The sequence below is a fragment of the Bactrocera dorsalis genome, chromosome 5 (assembly GCF_023373825.1).
Source record: "Bactrocera dorsalis isolate Fly_Bdor chromosome 5, ASM2337382v1, whole genome shotgun sequence".
NCBI lineage: Eukaryota > Metazoa > Arthropoda > Insecta > Diptera > Tephritidae > Bactrocera > Bactrocera dorsalis.
The window spans coordinates 65,755,568-65,777,593 of NC_064307.1; the positions used below are offsets into that span (position 1 = coordinate 65,755,568).

General features: G+C 36.8%; 1 protein-coding gene across 4 annotated transcripts in view; it reads left to right on the forward strand.

Annotated features, from left to right (window-relative positions):
* Positions 1–17,747, forward strand: part of LOC105225957 (uncharacterized) — a 51,944-nt gene extending 34,197 nt beyond the window's left edge. Inside the window, exons 2-3 of one of the 4 annotated variants that reach the window (XM_049457665.1) lie at positions 12,443–12,687; positions 14,317–17,747. In XM_049457665.1, coding sequence (XP_049313622.1) covers positions 12,443–12,687; positions 14,317–14,373 — 302 coding nt within the window. In that variant the 3' untranslated portion in view covers positions 14,374–17,747. The remainder of the gene's footprint in view (positions 1–12,442; positions 12,688–14,316) is intronic. The other 3 variants (XM_049457664.1, XM_049457666.1, XM_049457667.1) reach the window with 3 other exon arrangements.
* Positions 17,748–22,026: the final 4,279 nt, after the last annotated feature.

Here is a 22,026-nt window from a genome sequence, read left to right on the forward strand (position 1 = left end):
CAGAGCAGTAATTTGTGCTGAATATCATGCAGATGCATCGTCAAATAAAACAGTTTTCTATACAAGGACTTGATTTCGATCCAACAGTTTGTATGGCAGCTATATGTTATAGTGGACCGATCTAAACAATTTTTGTGGAGAATAAAGTGCTGTAGGAGGTAATAATCTGTATCAAATTTCGTGAAGATACATCGTCAAATAAAAAAGTTTTCCATACAAGGACTTGAGTTGGATCGGTCAGTTTGTATGGCAGCTATATCTTATAGTGAACCGATCAGAACCATTTTTTGACAGATTATATCGTTGATTGCTTTAATCATTTGTGCTAAATTTCTTGAAGTTGTCGATAACTTACCGAAAAAAAAAGTTTTTCTTATAAGAACTTGAGTTGGATCGGTCAGTTTGTATGGCAGCGATATGTTGTAGTTGTCCGATCTAAACAATTTCTTCAGAGGTTATAGCAATCTTGCGAATAATAATTTATACCAAGTCTCGTGCCGATAACTTGCCGAATAAAAAAGTTTTTCATATAAGAACTTGAGTAGGATCGGTCAGTTTGTATGGCAGCTATATGCAATAATGGTCCGATATCGACGTATGTCTTGTGCAGGGCATAAACAAATAAAATAAACGGTCCCTCCGCTGACTATACAAACGCTTGTGACTAGCATGCTCATCTTGCCTCCAACTAACCGCGCCCGACATGCTTGCTGCTGCCACAAAATTGCACTTCAAATTGTTTTCCAAGCAGCAGCAATTTTCAAATTGCCATTTTCCAAGCAGTTTATTGTTACCAGTTGTTGTTGTTGTTAAGTTTTTGTTATACTCAAACTTTGCTATGCAAATTGTTGTGAGACTGTGGCAACTCATTGTTTGGCTGTTAATTTCCTGCTTTCACACAAATACAAACACACAGAGCATAAATAGCTGCAAAGGCGTCCGGTCGCCACTCAATTGTCAAACTCCCACTCACCGGAGTTGCAATAGTCGAAAATTGCCCATTTCTGCCCTGAGGAAGACCAACGCGCGCTGGACAACACTCACCGGACAGCGTGACGAAACTAGCGACAACAGCAGCACTGCGCCGACGGCGGCAGGGGCCAAGCAAGGCAGCAGCGCGTTCGGTCAACCTGTCCGGTTGACTTTGACTTTGATGTTCTAGCTGATTTGTTACATGCTAGTTGCACGCCGCTGCCTGCTGACAGGCCTTGTAGCTTGTGCAGCAGCTCACTTTTCCTGCTACAGCCTGCCGCATCGCCGCCGTGCTTTGGCAGCGGGTTTTTCGCATCGATTTCCATGAAAATGTTTTATGTCATGTTGCTGATGTTCTGCGACTCTTGATGATGTTGTAGTCGTGTGTCTTTTGTAGTGCAATGTCGTTGCTATTGCTTTTGTGTTTGCTGTTGTTTTTGTTTTTTGTGTTTGCTGTTGTTTTTGTTTTTTTGTGTTTGCTGTTAGTTGTCACTGCTGACGTTTTGTAGACAGCGACAACTGCTCCAACTGACAGCTACAATTACACGCGCACGCGAAGACCGTTGACCACTACTGAGACGGACGGAATCGAACAGAGACGGTCGACACTCAAGCGGAAGATCAACGTTTGTTGATTTTATGCAACGGATATATAACAGCTTACAGCAAACGAATGAGTAATTATGTGTTTAGTTTGAAACAATGGCATTCGAAAATTAAATCGACTGCAACAAAAACTTAAAAAAGCGGAAAAACAAGGCGTGGAAAACTGCTGACTCTACTGAGTTCTGCACTTAGCATTATGAGCGGTGTGAAAATTTCTTACGCTAGAGCTTGAGGTGTTAGGGCACTCTGGAGTGTACTAGTATGATAGAGAGGTCTCAAAATTGCTGAGCTAGCAGAGTATTTTACACATTATTTATAAAAGAGCTTGTTTGTGATCGTTCAGTTTGTATGGCAGCTATATGCTATAGTGGTACGATCTGAGAAATTTTTTCGGAGATTATGCCGTTGCTTTGGATAATGATTCGTGCGAACTTTCGTGTAAATACATTGTCAAATAAAAAAGTTTTTCCTACAAAGACTTAATTTCGAAGGTTCAGTTTGTATGGCAGCTATATGCTATAGTGGTCCGATTTGAACAATTTCTTCGGAGATTGTACCGTTACTTTGGATAATGATTCGTGCGAACTTTCGTGTAAATACATTGTCAAATAAAAACGTTTGTCATACAAAGACTTAATTTCGAAAGTTCAGTTTGTATGGCAGCTATATGCTATAGTGGTCCGATTTGAACAATTTCTTTGGAGATTGTACCGTTGCTTTGGTTAAAGATTCTTGCGAAAGTTCGTGAAAATACTTTGTCAAATAAAAATATTTTCCATACAAAGACTTAATTTCGAATGTTCAGTTTGTATGGCAGCTATATGCTATAGTAGTCCGATTTAATCAATTTCTTGAGAGATCGTACTGCTACTTTAAGCAATTATTCATGTCAAATTTTGTGAAGATACCTTGTCAAATAATTAAGTTTTCCATACAAAGACTTAATTTCGAATGTTCAGTTTGTATGGCAGCTATATGCTATAGTAGTCCGATTTAATAAATTTCTTGAGAGATCGTACTGCTACTTTAAGCAATTATTCATGTCAAATTTTGTGAAGATACCTTGTCAAATAATTAAGTTTTCCATACAAAGACTTAATTTCGAATGTTCAGTTTGTATGGCAGCTATATGCTATAGTAGTCCGATTTAATCAATTTCTTGAGAGATCGTACTGCTACTTTAAGCAATTATCCATGTCAAATTTTGTGAAGATACCTTGACAAATAATTAAGTTTTCCATACAAAGACTTAATTTCGAATGTTCAGTTTGCATGGCAGCTATATGCTATAGTGATCCGATTTCGGCGGCTCCAACATATGAGCAGCTTCTTATGGAGAAAATAATGTGTGCAAAATTTCAGCTTGCTAACTGTAAAAATGTCCTAAAAGTTGTGGGTTTCACTCTGCCTCTTGGCACCACTAGCAAAGCCAAATCGTTATTAAGTTTTATTATTTTTTCCAGCGCTTGAGTTTTACCGGAATTGCAATCAACATATGCATATTTGCTTTGCTTTTCATTTCGCTACATTTCTTTGCTTTATTTATTACTTTATTTTCGATCATGTTTTGATCGTTCAAAGTTGGTTGTGCGTGCTCATGTGTCAAGTTTGCTGTCCAAGTCTGCTGTTATGTCATTGAATTACACGTTTTTCTGCACCCATACGAATTCCATAAGCATTTTTGACCCACAAAATAATAAATCTGGTTTTCCGCACTGACATAACGATTTAACAAACGCGAACGCGAACGGCAAACAAACAATTTGTGGCATATGCGCGAATGGGAATGAAGCAATCAAAATAAATGCGGCGAGGCAGCAGCGTGCAACATTGAGCATTGAGTGCTCGAAACTAGTTCGCATCAAATACAAAAAAAAAAATGTACACAAACAACACTTATACATGAAAGGATGTGTGTATATGCATTTCTGTATATATGTATGTATGTATAGTTAAACGCTTTCGTACATGTGGCAACCAAGAGTGTGTGTGGCTTGTGTATTGTATGTGTGTCGCGCGGTCAGCAGGCCGTTGGCGCTAGATTTTCATTTTCTGACACATAATTCCACATACGCCAGCAATCAACGGAGCTGCCAAACACGCGGCTGCAGGCGTTGCAAGCGCTAGGCCGCAGCATGCTGCAAGAAAATGCACAATGGAATGGAAAGCGCGCAAATGCCAGAGAATTTAGCTATGCGGTAGCATTGGCATTAGCAGCGCGCAATAGAAGTGACACACACATGCATACATACAATTTTTTTTTATACTAATCTGAGTGCCTCTACCTGTATGTGCGCATGTGTGGCATGCAGTGTTGGCTGGAAAATGTCTGCGGAAAACTGTGCTTAATTGCGTTTGCGGCTTGCGGTGGGTAGTCACTCGGCAACAACGCCACAGCCAGTCAGCACGTAAGCTGCCACACACAAATATTTTTCTTGTTTTGTGACTGTCTGTGCCGCTTGTGAGTGTGCCGCGCGTGCATGAAGGCATGGCGCACGGCGCTTGCATGCCGCATGCCGCATAGAGGTGCTAATGACTGACTTCAAAGCGAGAATGTGAAAAACAACGGATTTCAGCGAAAAGTGGCAGTGTGGCAACTGCTAATCTCGCCACTGAATGCCAGCAGCAGCAACGTTCTTAAGCGTGGCTAACGCGGCGCAGCGCACGTCTCAACAGTAGAGATGTATGTACATATATGTGAAGTCAGCGTATGTGTGCGCTCGCGGTATATGTATATGAGCACATGCTTATACTTAAATATGTGTATGTGTGTGTTGGGTTGTTAGCGGCCGCTAAATGTGCCATTAACACAATTTAATGTAAATTACAAAATTTCACTGCTGTGGCCTTTGGCATTTGGCACTACGCCGACAATGACATCGGCGGCTATAGCTGCGCACCGCCAACCAAAACAACCACAACAACTGCAACAAAAGCAATTATGTATTTACAGCTTGCTGTAGGCGCCTAAATTGGCAACTGTTGCCGTCGCTATTAGTTCAAGTCATTATTTGGTCATAACAATTACGGACGGTGCGGTGAAGTAAAGGCGAAGGTGAGGTGAGCTAAGCTGCGAGGTGTTGAGTTTATGCGTAAACAGTTTTCGGAAAATTAAAAACTCATTTTCATTGCACATTGCATTTAATTACATAAACGCTTTGCATATGAGCACATGTGACCCAAATAGATTGCCGCCTTATTAAATAATTAAGTAGCAGGGAAGATGCCAAGAGCTCATTGTGGTTAGCTAGAGACTGAGACATTGAGTAGAGAGACAATGAGACTTGCATTTGAAAAAGTTGAGAGATGTGGTAAAATATATGATAAAGCGGGGAAAGCAAAGATTTTCCAATTTAAGCCATAATAAGGTTGCCAGCTTCTTTTTTTATTTTTTGCTAATAACCTTTTCTTACAGCCAAATTAATTTAGTGCATTAATATTATAATTGAGAGACCAGTGTTGCATTTCGTTCAGCCGACTACTAGATATACGATTGGCTCGATTAACGATCAGCCGTTTTATTTACTTTTTCTTTTCATTTTATATTTTTTTTAAGTGAAAATTTCTCAGCTGTTTGCTATTTTATCGATGTACAGAACCAATTGTACAGCCTGGACAACAACCCGCAGAGTTAAACACTGGAAAATTTACAGTAAGGACAACAACCCGTAGAATTTCGACTCGATTTGAATTCGATTAAGTATTAATGTAGTAAAATAAATTTGTTATTTAAGGGTAGGGGATACCTCTAGTACCGCCAAAATAGGTAATTTTTCCACTTTTATTATGGGAGACTAAAAACAGATCACATCTGATTTTTTGGCATATACATATATTAAGAGGTATTATTCAAATACAAAACAAAAATTATTTTTTTGTAAAAAAAAATAGCGGAAATATCAACAATCCCGTTGATTGTCATTTTTTGCGGCCGTCAACTTTCTAGCTTGGCTTCTTATCTAAGACGATAAAAGTAATTTTTTCTAAATAAGGAAACTTTTATCAAGTGCATAGTAGAGGAGTTTTGAGAATTTCTAAAAATTGGGGATGTAGGCTTGGATTTAAAAAAAAGTGCCATTTTTTGGATAAAAAAGTTAGTTTCGAGGAAAAGAGTCTCACAGTTTCTGCTCTATACAGTGGCAGCATGAAGTGTAGTGGTCTGGGGCCTATTTCTTCGAAAATATTCGAAGGAAACCAATGACATTCTGAACTATGTTTTTGAATAGCTTTTCTTGCCCCTTAATATACTAAATCGATCAGCTCTCTAGTACCAACACAATACGTGTGGTTTTCAATGAGGAAATACTTTTTCGAAGTTGATCTTTGGAACAGCTGTTACTTGATATATACACAGTTTGTTGCGCGATTTCATAATGAACAGACTCAATCCGGCACAGCATTTGCAAATAGTGCAAATTTGTTACCAAATCAAGTAAGGAATGGCCAAGTTCGGATGTAACTGAATGTTTTAGACACTAAAAATCTGCAAATTAAGAAACCTCACAGATTGATGTATATAACATTTTATCATGAAAATACTTATGCCTGAACAACGTTTACAAATTTAATACGAAAATTCACGTTTTGTGAAGAATATTTTTCGGGCGCTTTGCCCAACTTATAGTCAACATAATCGGGCAATGGAGCGTACTATTCGCAACACCATCGCCCAGCTTGAGACCCAGCATTCATTATTGGATAATATTCGACTGAATGGGCTCTTGAAAAGATCCAAAAAGATCCGACGTTTTCAAGCCAAATTTCGTTCAACAATGAGACCCATTTCTGACTCAAAGGGTATGGGAATAAGCAAAAGTGGCGCATTTGCGACGAAGAGCAACATGAAGAGATTCAAGAGCTGTAACTTCACCCAGAAATAAAAAACGGTTTGGTGTAGTTTGTGGTCCTCGTCACATCGGTCCATACTTCTTCAAAAATTATGCTGTTGAGAACGTAATCGTCCATGGCAACCGTTATCGCGCTATGATAATCAATAATTTCTCGCTTTGACAAGTCGTTAGACTTTTTCCTGTGGAGATATACAAAGTCTGAAGTCTTTATTTTTATAGTAAGAGGCAGCATCGAAAGCCGGAGTGCGGATCTTTAATCCTAAGCCTAACCTTTCTCAACTCATATCTCTACCACGAAACCACCGGGTTAAGTTGTACTTCATGGGAGAGAAAGTCTCATCTATCATACAGACTAACTGACGCCTAATATACTGTATATGTCTGAGTTTTTTCATAATTAGAGTTTCGCTTCACTGACAGCTTTCTGTTTACCTTCTGTAAAGTATTTAATGATATTTAATTTAAATATGTTTTCGGCAAGGTTGCCAGCTATTAAGTATAAAAAGTCACAAAATGGCCTTATATGGAATTAAAAATTTAAAAAAATCATACGCTTATATATGAAATATACAAACACACATGCATAAAGTACAGTAAATTACTACCGTGTTGAGCAAACCCTCAATATTTTCCCACAAATTCGAAAAATTCGTTGGCGCCACGATACAAGACTCAAATAAACATTTGATAAAACAATAAATCAGCATTAAGCGAACGATGCGGCTTGTTACAAACTTGCAGCTATCTACTTAAGCGCTACACTTAAATTGAGGAAGTGCAGAAGAAGCTGCGAGGTTTTTATTTTATTTTTTTTTTTTGTTTGGTATTTTTAATTTTTTTAATAATTTTTTTTATTTTTTTTTTTTTATAAAATATTTTTTTTTGTATTTTTAATTTTTTTTTTTTTTGTTTTAATTTTTTAATAATTTTTTTTATTTTCATTTTTACCTTTTTATAATTTTTTTTTTTTAAATAATTAATGTACATATGTATCTGAACTACAAAGATTAATGATCTTGCGCTGATTAAAATATGTTACGATAAAGACTCTTTACTCAGCTGCTGCCAATATTAAAGCTCATTTAGTAATTAAGCCAATGTTTGCTTGTTTAACTTGTGTACGAGTACTGTTGTTGTGCTGCTTTGAAGCTGTCGATTATGAAGCGACTAAATTTTATTGAAGATAGATTCATAAATAACTACATCTTCTGATTAGAATACGCTTAATTTTCATGGTAAAAAGTTGCTTGAAGAACAAATCTTCAGAGCAAAACAAAAGAAAGTGGCCCTTAAACAGCCGCCGCGTTGCCCAGTTAGCCACATTTTAACACTTTTACCCACTTTTCCATGTCCTCCATATTGAACTGCCATTTTAAGCCATTTTATGCCATCACTCACAACATTAATCTTCGTCAACCTTGCCGGCCGTGCTCTATTTAACGAAAAACTCCATAAGCGTTTGGCCGCTAGCCTTGTTAGCACTTCCCTCCATCAAGCAAGCTCGTAAACTCATTTCTATTAAGCGCTAACAAATAAATAACTAATTGATCAGCATTTAGCTATAATCGAGAGCAAACATTTGACTTACTCCCAGCACTCTTCCCGTGCTGAAACAACGTATAAGCGGTCAGTGTGGTAGTGGGCCTGTGTGTGTCCCACACCATTAACCCAATTTCCTAGCGCCGATTTCACTGCGTTCGCTACTAATTACAATAACAGCGTGAAGGCGTTTTTCCGCGGGGCACACACTACGCTTGCAGGGTGTTGAAGTGGGTCTAACGGACCCGCAGAGCTTACATATACACGTTTTAACAGCGGCCTTGCTTAAGTGGCTGCTTAACTTAAAGCACTAGTTGGTTCAGTGAGCTGCTGAGTGGTTGTTAAGCTGCAGCATTTAATTAAAGCGAAATTATGTTCTCGTATTAATCTCTGGTGAGCTTTGCTGCTTGAAATTCCACAGCTATTTGCGTATACTTAGCATCGTTAGACATACAAAAGACTTAAGCAACGAACTTGAGTGGTAACTTGGCAATAAGTGTTGGTCGCAAAGCGCACGTGGCAACTTAGACAAACAATAGCGCTTGAGTAGATGTCAAATGTTGGACAGTTGTGAAGTAAGGCTTGACCTTAAACTTTTCGAACTTAAAAACTTCTTAAACTTAAAGCTGAAGCGCTTTGCATTAACGTCAGGTTTGAAGCCTGTATTAATAGTGATAAAAGAAGACGTTTGTGCAAATAAGAAAAAAACCGCAATTAATTATGATTCTACAACATAATTTCATAATTATTTAAATTTGCATTTACAAACAACAAAAGCAAACATGTAGACAAGCAATGCGCATTAGTTTCGACGCTTCCTACTTTTGACAAGTGAAGAAGCAGAAACGGTTGTACGCTTAAGTAATATTAATTCGGCTATTTACCGCTTGCTAGTCAATGATTAGTGCTAACTCATGTTATATTGAGATAAAAACAACAACAAAAAAATTTTACTTCGTTTGCACTGTAGCTAAATACCCTTTACGGATAAAATACAAAATTTTTCAGAGAAAAACTTGCTTATGAACAGTCTGTTTGTATGGCAGCTATATGCTATAGTAGTTCGATCTGAACAATTTCTACTGGTGTTGTAGCGTTGCCTTAAAAAATAATCCCTGCCGAATTTGGTAATGATTGTTTGACAAATAAAAAATTTTTCCATATAAGAACTTAATTCTGATCGTTCAGTTTGTATGGCAGCTATATGTTATAGTGGTTCGATCTGAACAATTTCTTGGGATATTGCAGCGATGCTCTGTGCAATAAATCCTGCCGAATTTCGTGAAGATACCTCATCAAACAAAAAAGTTTTCCTTACAAGGCCTTGAATCTGATCGTTCAGTATGTATGGCAGCTATATGCTATAGTAGTCCGATCTTAACAATTTCTTAGTATATTATATGGTTGATTAGAAGAACAATGCATGCGTAATTTCGTGAAGATATCTCTTCAAATGAAAGAGCTTTCCATACAAGAACTTAATTTTGATCGTACAGTTTATATGGCAGCTATATGCTATAGTGGTCCGATATCGGCGATTCTAACAAATGAGTAGCTTCTTGAAGAAAAACAGACTTTTGCAAAATTGCATGTTATTATATCATAAAATAAGGACTAATTCGCATATATACAGGCAGTCAGGCATTACTAAATCAACTTACCTCGTCTTGTTGATTATTTATATGTAGATATATATTCATATTTCATAGTGTACCCGATACTTCCTTTTAGGTATTATAAACTTAATAGAAAACTTAATTTACTCTGTACAGGGCATAAATGCCAGTGGCAATACGCCATACCTTTCGTATATAAATAATAGCAGAGCACTTCAAAAAACTGCTGTGATGAGTCTCCCTACCCAGCGTTTGGCAATTTTTTACGCATATATTTTTAAGTAATTACCTTTATAAAATCAATAATCATTTATCACTGCATTTGTATATTTATCATCAAAATTTTTTTGTCTCATTTTCTTACATAATTTCATACACACCATCCATTTTGCCACCAATACCAACACCAACATCACCAAACTCCCTTACAACCATTGCTCACTGGTTTCATGCGCATCTCGACAACAACAAAAACATAAAATCACGTAATTTTAATTAAATTGGCATATGTCAACTGACAAAAAAATGTTTGGATTCATTAAAAAATCATTGCAATCATTAAACGGAAACTCATTAATAATATTAATTTGAAAAATCAACACAACATACGCTATTCATTAAACCGAACATGCATAATAATTAAAATAATAAAAAAAAATCGAACGCAATCATAAATACGTGCAATAAAAATAAAAAATTAAAAAAAAAAATTAAAAAATATTTTAAAAATTAAAAAATAAATTATAAAAATTAAAATAAAAAAAAAATTTTTTTTAAATATTAAAATAATTAAAAAAAAATCATGTATATTTCAAAAATTAAAAAAAAAAATAAAACAAAACAAAAATTTTAAAAAATTTTAAAATAAATTTTTGAAAATTTAAAAATATTTCTAAAATAAAAAAAATAAAAAAATTAAATTAAAAAATAAAAAAAAAATTTAATTAAAAAATAAAAAAAAAATTAAATTAAAAAATAAAAAACATTAAAATAAATTTTAAAAAATGTATACTTCGTTCAAAAATTAAAAAAAAAAATTTAAATAAAAAAAATTAATAACAAAAAAAACATAAAAATAAATTAAAAAATTTGATATATATTTCAAAAATTAAAAAAAATTAAATTAAATAAAAAATATATTAAAAAAAAATATTATTATAAATTTAAAAATATGCAAAAATAAAAAAAAACAAAAAAATTAAACAAAATCACCAAACACGCCAATATCTAAATCAAACACTCATAATAATAAAAATAATAAAAACATCAACCACAATCACAACTTGATTCAACACAAATTAAAAACACTTTAAACAAAATAAACCAAATGAAAAAAATTTAAATAATATAAAAAAAAATAAAAAATGAAAAAATATTAATTAAAAAAATTATAATAATACTAAAAAAAATAATTAAAAAAACTATAATAAAATTAAAAACAAACCATTAAACACGCCAAACATTTATAATAATAAAAACATCAACCACAATCACAAATAAAAAATTAAAAAATATTAAAAAAAATATATAAATAAAATAAAAAAATAAAAATATATTTAAAAAACTTTAAAACAAAATCGTAAATAATATTAAAAAAACTAACAATTAAAAAATATTAAAATAAATTAACAAATAAAAAAATATCTTAAAAACATTTAAAAATAAAAAAAAACTATAAATAATATAAAAAAATATAAAAAAATACAAAAAAATAATAAAAAAAATTATGAAAAATAAACAAAAAAATTTAAAAAATTATAAATAATACTAAAAAAAAAATAAAAATAAAAAAAAAATAATTATTAAAAAAATAATTTAAATTTAATTTCAACCACACCCACAATTAAAAAAATTAAAAAATATTAAATAAATTGATAATCCAAAAAAAAATTAAAATAAATTAAAAAATCAAAATTTGTCTCAAAAAAAATTTTTTTAAATTAAAAAAACACTATAAATAATATAAAAAATAAAAATATATTTTTAAAACATTAAAAAAATATTAAAAAAAATTAAAATTAAAAAAATAATAATTAAAAAAAAAATAAAAAAAACCAAAAAAATAATGATTAAAAAATTATTTATGATAAATTAAAAAAAAAAATTTGTCTCAAAAAAAAATTTTTTAAATTAAAAAAACACTATAAATAATATAAAAAATAAAAAAAATATTTTTATAACCTTAAAAAAAATTTAAAAAATATTTAAAAAAATTAAAACTACAAAAATAACAATTAAAAAAAAATAAAAAAAAAACCAAAAAAAATAATGACTAAAAAATTAATTTATGATTAATCTTACTTGTATCACTTCCATATGGTTAACACGCACCACAAACGTAACAACAAAAACGAAAATCATTTTTTATAATAAAAAATAACAACATGCATTTGTACATAAAAATCCACTAAATTTGCCTTCACCAACAACATCAATCACCCATCAATCAAATTGTGTATAAATATTTATGTTTGTGTGTTTGTTTGTTTTTTCATATGTTTTTGTACCACCACACCCCGCAAATTGCTTTGGTTCACTGGGCGCGCGCGTCAACCCAACATAAATATAATTAAACCTGCCAAACAATATAAATAATTTTAAAAATAAAAACAAAAACAAAAAACATGGTGTTTGTTGTGGCGGTGTCATTTCGTTGGAATTTGTATGTTTTTTTCCGGTGTTTGCCAAAAATATAAAAAAATTGTGTATAAAATTACAAAACCAATAAACAACAAAAACAAAAATAACACAAATGCTTTGGTGTAACGTTACGTAATTGAAAAATGCCAAAACTTATAAATAAATAAATAATTGGATATGGAACATTGAAAACGGCAATTATTTGCATGCAACATGCAGATCGCGTTGCCTTGGTCACCGCAGCACCACCGAGCTATACACGTATGTATCACTATTTTCCAGCACATTTATCAGCGCACCCGTTTTGTTTTTATCCACAACCACCCCCACCACCACCGCCACCACCAATTCCACCGCCAACGTTGACACAATTGCCCTCACCACCGACACTCAAACAATTGGGCAACTCACTGTCGTCAATGACACAAGCACATATCGCACAGACACTCCGGTATCCAGGTAAGGTTTGTATTGAATGCTTCATTATTTATTTAACTGTTATTCAATACATATGCTATACAATATTATATAATTATGCGACTGTTTATACATATATAGTATACTTGTATTTTTATTTGTGCTGGCTTATACGCATGCGCTTTCAATATTAATAAGAAAAAATATTTCTAAAACTAAATTTTATAAGAAAAGGCACTCAAATCTGGAATTTTTAGACTAGATAAGGTGGAAGCAAGAAATATGTAACTTCGGTTGCATCGCCGCTTTGATACCATGCACAAATCAAAAAGTTTCCATACAACTCCTTTATTGTGCTCGTTCAGTTTGTATGGCAGCTATATGCTATAGTTGTCCGATTTTAATAATTTCTTCGGAGATTATACTGCTGCTTTAAAAAATTATCTGTGCGAAATCTTGTTAAGATACCTCGTCAAATAAAAAAGTTTTCCATACAAGGACTGGATTTTGATCGTACAGTTTGTAGGGCAGCTATATGCTATAGTAGTCCAATTTTAATAATTTCTTCGGAGATTGTAGCATTGATTTTGAAATTAATTTGTCCTGAATTTCGCGAAGATATCTCATCAAATAAAAAAGTTTTCCGTATAAGGACTGGATTTTTATCGATCAGTTTGTAGGGCAGCTATATGAAATCACAGTCCAACATCGACGGTTCCCACAAATGTGCGACTTCTTGAAGTGGAAAGGACGCGTACACAATTTCAGTCCTATATATCATCCAAAAAAAACTAGTTATAGACTAGTATATACAGACTGTACTGTTTCTGGTTATGATGAGCTCAAAATCTTTGCTGATATGCTACTCCGACATGAATTCAATACTTGTCGCGAGAGCTTCATTCTCTCGCCTTGCTTACATGTTTCTCCGTCATAAATTCGTTACATTTCTCGAGAGCTTCGTTCTCCGCCAGTTGCTAGGGATCAACTTATTTCTCACCTTATCTAAAATGTTTGTGAGACTTCAATGTTCGAAAAGCTTTATAGCCTTAGAGAGCATATATGCCAGTCACACTCGCTGTTTGCTCTTTTACTCATATCTAAAAAAAAAACTGAAATGGCATTGAAACTTACTCTGTCTAAAGCTGTTTAAGCGACGCTTTATCGAAATTTTTCGTCATAGTAATTGAAGGACTGTCTCTATGCATTGACACGCCTAGTTCTTTCCAACACTTTTCAGTTGGCAGTTTGGGCAATTGAAAGACTGACTCTATGCATTGACACCCCTAGTTCTTGTCATCATTTTTCAATTTCTAATCTACTATTATAGTAAATATTATGAAGAAAATTTTTATTCAAAGCTTTTCCGAGTATCTCCTGGAATTATTGGCATCTAAAGGTTGATTTCTATTAGTCTCATACCTTCAAAAGCTTGTAAACTCACCTCTTTCTCACATAGTACACGCTTCCTCCTCAGTAGTTTTTCTCTTTTCAACCTTCAACAGCTTGCATATTTATCTCGTTCTTCCTCATATAGTAAACAACACTTCTTTTTCAATAAGTTTTCTCTTTTCTCACACCATCACCATAGTCTCTCTTTCTTCCATAGTAAAAACTTCCTACTCAATATTTTGGTCTAACATGATTTTCGTTTTGCTCTCTCATCTACTCGACAGGTTTATTTATACGACCCGATGAGACCAATCTTTACACGACGTTGGAACCAACATTAAGCAGTAATCCGAACGTGTACTTCCAACGCGGCGGTGCGGTACATCCGGGCATGATGTACTAGGTACAACCAACGAACTACAAGCGAAAGTTTAAAAATTCACACGAAACACAAGTGAATTGAGAAGACGACGACGACATTGGCTGCTGACAGTGGTGACAAAAAGCCGCGCGACAGTCGAGCACTGAGCAACTCAAAGTATAAAAGTATAACTTATTGCAATACGAAACGCTAAGCTAAGTTAAAAACTGAAAGGAAAATTTAATTTTTATGAACGTAGTAATAAGGAAACCAATTTTCTAGCATATACGAGTAAGTCCCACATTTTTAGGTTGTAAGAACTCCAAGTGCACATTTGCTCCCAGGGAGTGTATTTAACAATAAGAACTCACTACACGTATTACTTAAGATAAGCTGTACTTAAGCGCTTAAGCACGAAAGAAAGAAAACGAAAGGAAAGATATGAGTAAGCGTAAATAAGGAAGCGAAAACGTAACGACAAGCTAACAAAAATAGAAGCATGAGCACAAGAAATCGTTAAGCAAAGACTTAAACTATATTCTAAACATAAATGATAAAGTAGAGACTTAAGAAACGAACACTCATAGCATATTAAGAGCAATTATGGCCAGATTTACTACGAAAATAGAAAAACAGGGTGTTTTTTTAGACATCAGGTTTTCAGAAGGCATAAAATGAACATAGATTGAATTTATGGTCAAGAGTACAGCTTGAATATAAAGCTAAGGGTTTGTCATTAGGTTTTAAAAATAGTTTCGAGCAAGTGACCGCCGCGGCACGCACATTAAGTCAAAGAGCCAAGAGAACCAATTTCGACCATTTTTTGCGAGATTGGTGCCGCATATCAGTATGTCAGCAATAACGCGCCGAATTATCGCTTCCTAGACGTCAATTAACTTCAACTTAACTAGGTGGACCAGCGACTCCACAAAATCCCACAAAAAAGTCTAGCGGTAGCACAACGCAAGATCTTGGAGGCCATGCCGCAGGCTCACGGCTTGTGTTAATGTGCTCACCAAAAGATTTCTGCAATAAATTGAAAGTATCATTGAACGTAAGCCATGTTGCACCGTTTCCTTTTGGTACTGAAGGTCTTCCGCATCAACATTTACCAGTTCAGGCACGAAAAAGACATTAATTAGGGCTCTATAGCATTCGAGATCGATTATAACAGTTGGTCGGCTTAAGTTTTGAAGAAATATAGTCCAAACAGTGATTTTTTGAGAATTTAAGAACGTCCGAGGCTGTTGTTTCCTTTTAATTCGGGGCGTTGTTTACAAGGTGGGTCCCAAATCCAGCACACAACCTTGAGAAGGAATGGTTCGCTTTCTCACTTAAGTTTGCCTTCAAGCGGCTGTTCTTTGGCTAGACAGAGCATACTTGGTATAAGACCGAAATTCGTAAGCTGCTTGAGCCATATGTAAAAGAATCGTTTCTGGCCACTCCCAAGTGAATGGCGCTCAGAGAACTTTCCTCACTTGCGTGAACTTCTACACATGACTCCATCCTCTTCTCAACAATGTCTTTTGGATTATCATCACTCCAAATGCGACACTTTGGTTATTAAGGTACTCATTGCGCCAAAAGTCAGCTTCATTGATGAACAAAAATTTTCTTGTTAAAACAGATATCTGTGGTCTTCTCATTTTGGGTCCCAAGACGCGATGTCTAGTTGGTCTCAATTATTATACGAATTGGATTTTATAAGCCGGTAAATCAAGCTTCTTTCGAAAATCCTTCCTAAAGTGGATGGACGTAGCTCCGTGTGCGATGACGGATGAACTCATTCGGGTCTTCTTCGATATTGTATTCGGTGCGCTCCGAGCTGACACTAACAGATTGTGGATTATCCAATAAAGTAAACGTGTTGCGACTCCGATCCACGGTTGATCATCTGACTAACTCTACTGTGCGATTATATTGACCGAATATTGGACGTAGCGGCTTTGAGTCGCGGGAACCGAACCATTATTTTGCAAACGTTGTGCCGGAGTAAATCACTTCATCACGAAATAATGAACCAAACCGGGTATAGACCAAGTAAAAGCTGTCAAAAAGACCAAATCTGACAAAAGCATTGCTTCATTGAAAACGACAAGTCTAAAAAGAATCACCCATTAAAATCTGGAGAATATTAGCGCCACAACAACTTCATATATGGTAGGCAGCCAAACACAGTGTTAGAAATAAAAATACGCGCACATAATATTTGCGCAATTTGCACGCGATTTTCGTCGCGCCACGAAGTTAGTGATGGGCTGACTAATAAACACCATTTGCAGTCTACAACCGCGCTCTTGTCAGTGCAGCGGCGCGCGGAACGCGGCACTCAGGCTAAGCGCATGAAAGCGCGCTAATAGCGGGCATCACTCTAAGCGCAAGGTGGCGCGCTACGCAAAAGGGCGCGTTGAGCGCACCACAGAAATAATAAACAAACAAGCAATTTGGAGCAAGCGCCAAGGCGTTGAACGCGTTCAGTGCGAGACATGCTGCGCGCTGCTTTAGCAACACCTGCCGCCGCGTGCGCGCCGCAGTGAAAGTGATTCGTTGCGTAAGTCGACAGCCGACAGTCATAAGCAAAGAAAACTTGAACAAAGGAACAAGCAAGTGTAAGCCGAAGAAATGTTGTGTGACCGTAAGCTTTCGGTTTTTATTTTGATTGCCAATTTCTATACACACGCTCGCCACACAACAGCGCAGACATGTGTTTTGTTGGCATTTTTTTGTAACAATAATGCTTTTTTGTGTGTTTGTATGCCTCGCAGCGCGCTGCCACGCATAAGTAGCAACACGCAGCGCTGCCAAATGCGGTGCGCGCAGGCGCGGTATATGAGCGTCGCTAACTTGAAATGTGTAACGAAATCAACACACGCATTGTTATTGTGCTCTTCAATAAATTTTATGCGCCGCTTAAATTAGTTGAAAGCATTAAATATTGATTTTTCGATTTTTCGATTGCTCGATTTTTTTTAGCTTAAGTACCAATGCACTTACGTAAGTTTAAGTCTATTTTTAATTGCTAGTAATTACTTGTAAATAAACGCTAATGTTAATAATTACAAAAATAATAAATAATAACAAAAACATGAAATTTTATGTAGCTGTAAGTCAAATACATATATGTATGTCTAGTGTTAAGTAAGTCTCTTGATATTTACTTACGCATTACAATAAGCGCTTCCATATTCGTATATTTGTGTGTTTCTCTTTTTAAGTATTAGTTGTAAGCATGTAAGTGATGTAACTGTGTATTTGTAAGTATTCAACGACTTGTCAATACGAACTCTTTATACTGTGACAATGTATGAAAAGCGTAAAAGTTTAAATAAAATATAACGAGATAACGGAAATTTTCATGTAAATACAACCCTGACTTTTAACTTGCATAGTTTTAACGGTGTTAAGCAGGTAAGTGTCTAAAATCAATCATTATCCATAAAGGAGTTGCTCTATACGGAGGAGAGAGTGGGACAGAACGGCACTAGCGGCAGGCAACAGAAGTGTCAAGCCACTATTGGAAGGTTACAACCTGGCAAGGTTTAAAGATATGAACAACTTCCTCTAGACCAATTCCGTCTCATTGTCGCGCTCTATACAGGGCACTGCAGCCTGCACTGAAACGCTTACCCAACATGGACAACATGTTGTCTGGCGCAAACTGCCGGTTTTGGGAGATGGGACAGAAAAATCCAGAACACCTGATTATAGATTGCCCAGCAATTTGTAGAAGCAGGCTTAAAGCCCTAGAATCCATCTACGTGGACAGGGATCACATCACCTCAGTCGCGCCCAGCAAACTCCAGGAATTATTCAGACTACTGGGCCTTTGTGACCATAGGTGATTTAGGAGAGGACACAATAGACTACAGATCGCAGTGGAAACCCTCAATTATTTTCTTTCTTCTTTCTGGGTTGGGTTAGGTTAAGTTTGGTTTAGAGGTCGATCCGCAAATGCTTCACACGCGGACAGCTTAGAACGTCGGACCATTGAGGTGCTTAAAACGTCTATATAATTAATCATAAGACCTTTACAAATCGACAAAGCGCTTTGAGACTAACAAATTTATTGAGACAGCTATTGTCGGTTTCCGCTTTGGCTTCTGGTTCACCGAAGCTATGACTGCTGAGATGTTTCAGCATCAAATGTTGGACAATTTAGGCGAACACACTGTCACACTTTCCTCCATACAATTTTGACTACTCGCATCTGACAAAATTTTTTATATTTTCAGTGAAGATAAGGCTACAGAGAGCTTCAATCTTGCAAAGGATTGAAAATGAAAGTCTCCTCGATGTACATCGATGTTTCCACCTCAGCCTCTTCTATACAACTTGGACAACTTGCGTGCGACAAGATTTTTAGCCTTACCCAATCAATGCCTTTTGAACAATGCCCAGTCAGAACTGCTATAATTGCGGTAAAATGAACTTGTCTAAGGGTAGTTCAGAAGATCTCCTGTGTTCTACTTTAAACCAAAAGAAACTCACAGTGGCTGGAGTGGGACGTCGACGAACGGCTGCTAAGCGCACGCCAGATCCATTGTTTCAGTGCTAGAACGCAAGAAACGTTAATAGACATCCAATTCGTTCCTATTTCGGTTAAAGCTCGGAGCTCATTGGCTTTGCAGCGACTCCTCTATGACCGTATACTCCTACTAGTTTGTTGACTATTTCTAGCGAGGACAGCATTGAACTAAGCGCACGCGGTGTTCATTGCTTCAAGCTCGATGCTCATTGGCTTTGCAGGGACTCGGCGTTTTACAAGCCACTCCGCTATGATCACATACCGAAACTAGTTTAATAACTACTTCACTATTTCCACCTCTACAACTACCTTCATAGCAATCACTTTTATCTGAAAAAGGTTACAGTAGTACGGTAGTCTAGAGCCTAGAGTTAAACCGAAAAGCTCCTTGCAGAAAACTCCCTTCCAACCTTCTTTCCTAGGTTCAGCCCATCCAAAAAAAAGTTTACTGAGTCTTTTCTGCAGCGACTCCTGCTATTCCACATATTATTCGTAGGTATCCTCAGCGTAGGCTATTACCGGACAGCTCCTTTTTTCGGTGGAGTATTTACACCAAGAACCCAAGGCAGTGGGCACAATACTCCACGGTGCGGGTTGACCCTTCGATATATGCTTGCATTACTCATTCCTCTTGACCATTCTGTCGTAAAGAATACTATTTATGCGGTTTTTTAGGTTTGGTTACACCTAAAAATTTTGGAGTGCTTTAACCACCGTTCTCGGCCTCACCTTGTTGAAGGCTTGAGAAAGGAGTCTTCCGCACATGCCTTGAGCATAAGAGCTTCCTCCAGCCATGATACTATAGCGTGAAGACTAGTATCGACCGGGTATCTCACTAAAGACATGCTAGCACAGAGGGCTGCCCGTTTGTTCAAGCAACTGGTATAGAATGTTCGATTCGCTACTCTCCAACGCTTGATCAAATATATTCTCCGATTAAGTACTTCTGAAGAGAGCTGCACACGCTAAAACTCTACAGCTATATCAATAGACCAAAGAGTATACCAGAAATATTCAAAATCTCAAACATACATTTCAATAATTTAGAGCGGCCGCTTCGTATTTCCTTCAATTGACACTTCCAATTTTCTACGAAGAAATGGCGCCTGCAAAGCTATGCAACATTCTACCGCTATGCAATATAAGTTACCCAACAAGCTCCGTTATACGCTGATCGTACATTTTCAACCATGGTATTTGCAGCTTCTGGCATTCAGCTGAAAACTGAGACCAACACGCCAGTCAACTGGTTCTACCGCGCCGTGGCTATGCAAACCGCGACAAGGATGACAGCGCGCAAGACGTGCACGCCCTTTAGCTGTTACGACTAGAGCAGCGCGACTGGCGCTTGCACTGCAACATACAAACACATCGTTGGCACGCCATTGCCGTTACGAACTTCGCCAGCGAAGCACACTTCATAATTCAAGAAATGGTTGAAGGCGTTGCAATGGCGCCAAGGCGACGCAGCAACACCCAATCTGGTCAAACACGCCACAGCGCTGGCATGTAACTGCTATTGAGTAATGCACCAGTGGCAACTAGAATGCCTGTCGTGGCTCCATTTTTTAAACGCGCACACAGCGCGCTGCCGCCAGCATCCACCCACTGTCAGCGCGTGCCAAAAGTGTTGCGCCAATGTCATGGATCTATGTTGTGCACATTCAAAAATAATTGAAATCGATTGCCTTAAATGGTAAATTTAACGCATGCGCCGCAGCCAGTGGACCTGGCGGTCAATGCTGGCGTATTACCATTTATTGCGCGCCGCAGATTTGTCTACTTAGCGCCACTATTGTGCACGGACTGATGTTATTGCATAAGTTTGTATTACTGGCTTGCAGCATGCGACTCCATGATGAATTGCGTCCATGCGCCGCCGTCGTAAGTGGATTATGCGCCGCCGATAAAGTCGAGTAGTGGCGTTGGGGCCGCAAAGTGCGTGCGACATGACCGTTGTGGTCTGTTCAGCGCGACGTCGGTTCTTCCGTTCCAATTATTAGCGCGCGCGTTACTGCCCACTCAATCAACCACGAATCCAGGGCGTCGCAGTCAGTTCACTGTGTATGTAGCAATGTGTGCATTAGCTGTCAGGTTGCCTTAATTTGACATTTGCAATCTCCTTGATTAGTAAGGCATAATTAATAGTGATGCTAATTTGCTGTGACGGCTGATTTACTCTTTACCCTTTCCAGCATACAAATCTGCCCTTAAGTTAGCAGACTCTTTTCTGATATTCTGCGATCTGCGTTTCCGCTTGAATAAGCTATTTCTGTGCGGACAACTCAATCACTTGCCTCCTTCTGACTTCTGCTTCGGTGGTTAAGGAGCTGAGCTTTTGGATCCCTTTTGTGACTTTCTTTGTTAGCTCGGTTATTGAGGCTCGGTTATTCCACGTAGTTTGTTCTTGTGTGCATTTTGGAGCTCTGTTTTCGGTTTTTCTCCTTTCTTCAATTTTCCATTCTTCTCGTGACTTCTGCTGCGTTGGTTAAGGAGCCGAGCTTTCGGTTCTCCATTTTGGCTTTCTGCTTCAACTCGCTGACTGAAGGTATATCTCGAGCTCTGGTTTCGGGTTTTCTCTTTTCTTGAGTTTGAACAGCAGGGTGCCTGACATTGTTTTCTAAATTGCCCGAACTTCCACCACGCCTTGGTCCACCATGATGCGTCGTCGTATGTTTTGAAGCATCTCGGTTTAATTAGCACTGCTTCTGGCCGGACTCTGGTTCTATTTTTTCTGAATCTTGATGTCTTGCCTTGTCTTCGCACCTGTTTCTCTGACTCTTGCTCTACTTGGCTGGCCATAGTTCGTTTAGGATGAGCTCTCACTAGTGTTGGGACATCGGAACCTTGCTCTTCTACTACATGTCATATGGTATTTCTGGATTCTCGTCTCTATTTCTCTGACTCCCTCTTTACTTGGCTGGGCGCAGTTCTTTTAGGAAGATCTCTCACTGTAGTTGAAACATCAGCATTTTTCTAAGGAGCATATTGATTTTGTGCGTCTTGCATCTCTCTGTGGTTTTATCCAGTTCTGGTGCAGGCTACCAATATAGTCAAAGAACTCGTGTAACTCAGATCAGCCAACGTTTACTTCAGTACTTCTGTACC